General features: G+C 43.2%; 1 protein-coding gene across 4 annotated transcripts in view; it reads right to left on the reverse strand.

Moving 5' to 3' along the window:
* Positions 1–6462, reverse strand: part of DENND4C (DENN domain containing 4C) — a 137717-nt gene that overhangs the window by 7533 nt on the left and 123722 nt on the right. For all 4 annotated transcript variants that reach the window (XM_019517509.1, XM_019517508.1, XM_019517510.1 and 1 more), the window contains one exon: positions 959–1204. In XM_019517509.1, the coding sequence (XP_019373054.1) occupies positions 959–1204 (246 nt within the window). The remainder of the gene's footprint in view (positions 1–958; positions 1205–6462) is intronic.

Genomic DNA, 6462 nt, shown 5'->3' on the forward strand with positions numbered 1-6462 from the left:
AACCTGCCGAGTGTGAATATCAATGACAAATCTCAATTACAGCTCAGCTCTCATAGTGGATTCACAAGCTAGAAACAGTGCCCTTGCTATATAAATCAGAAGGTAAGGGAAAGAAGAGGAAAAATGTTAGCCCATCCCTAGCTATGGCACTGACTGTACTGTGTCTCACCCTCCACTATGCAGCTTTAAAAATTTTTCAGGTGATGTCAATTTAGCCACGTCTCTTGGTAAACTATTCTTTTTTCTTGGTAAACATGCACTTTGCTCTTGAAAAGTTATGGACAGAATTTCAAAGGTAGGTGTATACAAACAAAAGATGTGGAAATACCAACTCGTCACATACATCATGCAAGAATGCCTGGTGACATCTGGTCTATATATCTGGCATATCCCACAAATCTGATGTAAACCTTACCAAAAAAAAAAGATCTAGCCCTTAAAGTCAATTCCCCAAATATAGCCAATTCTCTATTGTTTAACCCCATTTTTATACTGACACAACTCAAAGGGAGATATGCTGATATAAACCTAGTACACTGAAGAAGAGAATCCATCCCAGATTTCATAGCCAGGTAGCGAATTCACCCTGCTGTATGTTAGAGATCCCGTTCATGAATCACTAGAAATCTCCCTAAATTCTTTCTGCCCCCTTCCAGCAGTCCTCTAGGAAAACCTCATTCACTTGCTTCCAAATGTTTATTCAAAATACCTTTTAGAGCTAGAAAATAACCTGCTCAGCATTCAGGTGTTGGTTGCACTCTCACTCATGATCATTCGTACAAAAGACAGTAATGTATTTCCTAGTATTAGAAGCAAAAACCTACAATTTGTTATTCAGGCCAGATTTTTATTAAATGCTGCCAACCAAGGATTTGTTGACCTTTTCTATGAGCAAAAATAAAACTTATTCAACATGCTGCAACATCTGCATATTACCAACTGCTCGGAAGACACTTACCTGCACTCCCTCGTTACAATGTTCTGAGGTTAAAATGAGCCCAGGCAAGTTGCTAGGTAGATCCAAGCGCCGGAAATACCAAACCAAGTTCCAGAAAATGATGGGGTGCTGGTTGATGAATGTGGATGTATGTATCACTTGTTCCCCCTCATTCTCCAACAAGGATTCAAGCTCTTTACGCAGCACCAGAGGACTCAAATAAGGTACAGAGACGGGAAGAGGATTGGGCCTTTTTCTTAAGGGATCCTAAAAGCAGCAGCAGTTGTTACTATATAAAGAACAAGCACTTTTGCTCCCAGAAATACTTTATGACAGTGATTCTCAACCTTTTTTGTACCAGGACCCCGTGCCCTTCACTCCTGACCCACTGTCCCCACTCCCAGGTCCCAGCCCTTCAGTGTGTGGGGCAGGGGCTGGGTGTGTGGGGTGGGAGGACCCCAGCAGCCCCTTGCAGATTGTAACCCTGTCAGCCTGGAAGGGAAAAGTGAGTTTCCCACGTTTTTCTTCTTTAAAGGAGAGTCCATTTTTTAAGTTTATTGGTCCATTTTTTAAGTTTCTTCATGACCCTTTTATAAATTCTTGTGACCCACTTTTGGGTCACAACCCACAGGCTGAGAAACACTGCTTTATGAGATCATTTCTTTTGACAATAGAGAGACTGGCAGCACATTGCACTGCTGCCAGTGAACATTTCTATGCATCTAGTAGCAGTGCACACACATTAGCTTTAGCAAGACAGTCAATTTTGATTGCTGAGCTTTTCCTTCTCTTATTTTCAAAAAATACAAAAGCAAAACTAGTTACAGCAAATGTTCTGCTAAGAATCAGCATTTCAATATAATAACCATCCATCAGAAACTTCTCTAGTGGAAAACAGCCTTCAACAATAGGCAGCAGCAGCTTTATGCTCATCGGGTGGAGATACTTTATTGCACAAACAGGGACCTAAAGTAATAAAATGATATTTTCTTCCTTCCTCCATTCCCACTTTTAAATTATTTTTGGTGGGGAAAAGAAGAGATGGAAGTAAAGTGAATAATGATCTCTACCCTTAGAGAAGCTATTGTATATACTCAAATATAAAACTATTTCCCCACCTCCCACAATCAGCATGGGGAAAAAAAGCCTTTATCTTATAACTGTATACAAGGAAGCCTTATTAAATACACCGTCTATCATGAAACTGCTGCCAAAAGCAGCATATACTCATTAATGGAAACTAATTGTGAAGGTGACTAAATGCAGCCAACACTAAGCATAACTATAACACACATGGTTCATATGGGGCAAACATACTGATGGGACACTTTTTATTTATTTATTTATTTATTCATTCATTCATATAAATTTTATTAAACCACACACTTATCACCAGGGATCTGTTTTTTAAGTTTCCTGTGGAAAATCGCAGGGGATTGGGAGTGAGGCTGTGGCTAGGAGTGAGGAGCCTGGACCTGTGTCCTGGTGAGCAAAGAGGGCAGGGGGAAACTGATTTTCCATAATAAAAACCCCCCAAAATCAAATACTAACATTTACAGGTACTTTGAATTTATTTTATTATGGTGATTGAGGCACTGGTAGGCTTGCAAGTTGCTTTAAAATTGCAAATATCTCAATAAATATTGTGTTCAACTGATATCTATATCTATAGATACCTATAGATATCTGTAGATATATATAGTGGTCCTTCATTTTAATAATGGAAAAACATGAATTTGGGGGGTTTTAATCAGATCATTTTGGTTGTTGTTGTTTTAATCGGAGAACTCCAGGATCCCTGCTTATCACCCTACACTTACAAAGCTACATATATTACATATATTGAACATCCTTTTTTTTTTTTTTAAACCAAGACTTCACGGAACAGAAACAGCTTACATAGATTAAACCCTTAAACAACATACATCAACTTCCCACAGAAAACCACCCCCACAAACCTTTACAAAAATCTCTCTCTTCATACAGAACCTCATGAAAAAACTGTTACCTCAGTAAGCACCTGAAACTCTCCATCCCTCCCACTGGTCCTGTTTATTGGTTTAGTGAAACAAGCATGTCCAGTCCTTTTTTCTCCACTTCTTCTCTGCCTCTTCCCCTCCAATCTCTTCCTTGTTCCAACAGATGTAGTATTTCAGTTCATGCAGCCACTTCAGTCACTCTTTCAGTAAAAGCCAACCCTTTAAACACCCAGAGCTTTCTTACTTTCCATAAATTAGTTTTAGCACACACTAATAAAGTCCTCAATAACATTTCCTCCAGTCCCTTTGGTATGAGTCCATCTCCCACCATCTCTAATGACAAGTTTATTTTGGTGACACTCAGACAGCAGTGGACTCTTTCCCACACCCCCTTTGCATATGTACACTCCCAAAACACATCCTACTGTTTCTTCTTCTCTGTATCTCTTTGACACCTTGATGAGCTTGTCAAGCCCCATCTGTGTTGCACTTCTCTCACCAGCAAGATATTGTTTTAAAACAAGTGCACCTGTTCCATCTGTGCTACTGTTCAGGGTGGTTGACCTCTCTTCCCTCCCTCCCCTTCCTGTAGCCTTTGCAAGCTGAGAGATCATTTTTGCATTTAGGAAATCTTGCATATTTCCACCTCTGCACCATTTTCCATCTTCTGATCTCCACTCCAGGCTGGAACCCAGAGGCATTAGTGGCAGAAAACTGGTCTCTGGCTCTCTCTCTCACTCACCTCCTCCATTATCAGGTTTCTTCTTCCTGATCTTCAGCCCCTGCATTTTCTTTTCCCAGCCTGTCTCTCTGGTTCTCTCTCTTCCTGTTTCCACTTCTGTTATCTATTCTTTCTTCCCCACCTCCGCATCTGAGCTGTTTGCTGTACCCACCACATGTATACCATCTCCTATCCCTTCCTGTTCTGCCTTAATCACAGAAATTTTGCACCCCTCCTTCTCTGTTTCACTCTTCTGCGGAGCTTCTTCCACTATTTCCATCTCAGTGTCCAACTTGCCTCCTCTGCTCTCCTTCTCCAGGTTTTGCTGTTCCGCAGGGGATCTGCCTATACTTGCAAAGGCTTTGGGGCACCTACAAAACAAGTGTCCCACTCTCCTACAAAGTACATTTTATGGACTTCTGGTACTCTGCTGCTTTATGCCCCATTCCTTCACATCTGTAGCACACCGTAAGAGGACAGTGTGCAGACAGGTGCCCCACTTTTCTGCATCTGCGGCAACTTTTTAGTTGCCTGTGGTACACTATAAAACTCCAGCGCACCCCAATCTGGATCACTGACAGGAGGTGCAGCACCCCACCTGGGCTCCACTCATCTGCTTATAACACTATTCATGCCCTCCAAGTCCCCATCCAGATGCCATATTTGTCCCTTACTTTCTCTAATGACGTAATCATTTGGACATACTTTTCCATCCATCTTTCTATGTCTTCTGGTCCTATTAAATCCATGTACATTCAAATTATAACCACTCTTTCTCTTGACTTTTCCCCTGCTATGAACTAAATCTATTCTACTTAATTCCTCCCTCCCACAATTCTCTACATATTTCTTCCAAAAGTTCTCATACTCTTTTCCGTCCCCAATAAGTTAATTCCCAAGTCTTTTGGTTTGATAAAGCAGTCTGGCTGGTGAGATGCTCTGCCTACACCTCCAAAAAATCTCAAACCATACCGTTTCCAGGAAATCATATTTGTCCATCATCAATCCCATCTGCCTCCTGTCACCAGTTAAAGTTGCTTTTATCTGCAGCTTCTGTTCCTCTGGCTTCTCTTGGTGCCTCTTCTATGTTTTTCCAGTGTGCCACTTCTGGTACGCTGGCCTGCTGTTGTGTTCCCACGATCCTCTGCTTCTCACCTGATGTACCTTCTCCAGCTCTGTCTTTCACTCTCCTCTGCTCCTTTCTGCCTTTTGGCATCACCTCTTTCATCATTGCTGCCTCCACCACTGCTCCTGCTGTCATCTTTTTGCCTTTCATCTCCAACTTTGTCCACTCTCCATCTGTCTCCAGATCTTCATTTCCACTCTTCAACTTTTTCCACTTCATGCTTCTCTCATAGTTTCATAGTTTCATAGATTTAGGGTCGGAAGGGACCTAGTAGATCTTCTAGCCCGACCCCCCGCCAGGGCGGGAGAACAACAAAACCCCAAAACAAGAAACGGGACTCAAATGAGTCCAGCCAGGTAGGCATCCAGCCTCTTCTTAAAGACCCCCAGGGTAGGGGCCAGCACCACTTCCCTTGGAAGTTGGTTCCAGCTCCTAGCCGCCCTAACTGTGAAGTAGTTTTTGCGGATGTCCAATCTATACCTCCTCTCCATCAACTTGTGCCCATTACTCCTTGTTATGCCAGCGGGCGCTAGGGGAAACAGCGTCTCCCCCAAACCCTTCTGGTCCCCCCTAGTGAGTTTATAGACGGTCACCAGGTCCCCCCTCAGCCTTCTCTTGTGGAGGCTGAATAGGTTCAGGTCCCGCAGTCTCTCACTGTAGGGTCTGCCCTGTTGTCCCCGGATCATGCGGGTGGCCCTCCTCTGGACCCTCTCCATGTTGTCCACATCCCTCTTGAAATGGGGCGCACAGAACTGGACACAATACTCCAGCTGTGGCCTGACCAGTGTCGCATAGAGGGGGAGGATCACCTCCTTGGCTCTACTCGAGATGCACCTGTGGATGCACGATAAGGTCCGGTTAGCCCTGCCAACCATGACCTCGCATTGTCGGCCCATGTTCATCTTGGAGTCAATAGTGACTTACCATGCCATCAAGTCATGCTTACCACTGCCATTGTTTTAAGCTTTAAGTCTCCCTCCTCCATTCGTTACACCCTGATGCTCTGTTGATCCCTTTTTCTGCCTTTAAGGCATAAATCTGTTTCAATGCTATTATGAACCTGCTACAGGTAAAGGTTACTGCAGCACATCTGAATAAGATATATCGTAGTGCCCATTGCATGAAGTCCGCCTCAGTGCAGACTTTTTTTTAAATCATGGTAAGCCACTACACTGAACTAATTTTTACTTCCTCTTCACTCCTGCAGCTGAACTCTGCCTTTCTTTCTGATCTCTATTTCTTCACCAGCCTTAAATGTCTGGAAAACTTCACCAAACAGGGCCCAAAACAGGGCTTCTCACAGCTTGTTGCACATGATTAGTGTGGTCCCATCCTCCATGAGGTTGAACCAGAGCAGGCTGCCCTATGCCTCATCTGCATATAGATTTTTGGATGATACCAGGACTCATGACAAGAACACCTGGTTCCAGTCATGAGTCAGGCGCCAATTAACACATGGATCCTTTGTGAAGGGTATCTGGAATACACACACATGCTGAGCAATGCTGAGCTGCGGGGTCACCATGGCTTGAAGTCCTGTTGACTTGGCTGGGGCCCAGCCCAATAAACTGTATGGTAAATCATGAGCCTTTGGCTTTGAACTAAAATCATACATAGGTTGTATTATATATAGATAGGGACCAAAGTGGTGCTTAAAAGTGTGTTTATGGAGTACCTGTGCTAAATCTTGTAGCAGTTT

The sequence above is a fragment of the Gavialis gangeticus genome, unplaced genomic scaffold, assembly GCF_001723915.1.
Source record: "Gavialis gangeticus isolate Ggan-Ray unplaced genomic scaffold, GavGan_comp1, whole genome shotgun sequence".
In the NCBI taxonomy this organism is placed as follows: Eukaryota; Metazoa; Chordata; order Crocodylia; family Gavialidae; genus Gavialis; species Gavialis gangeticus.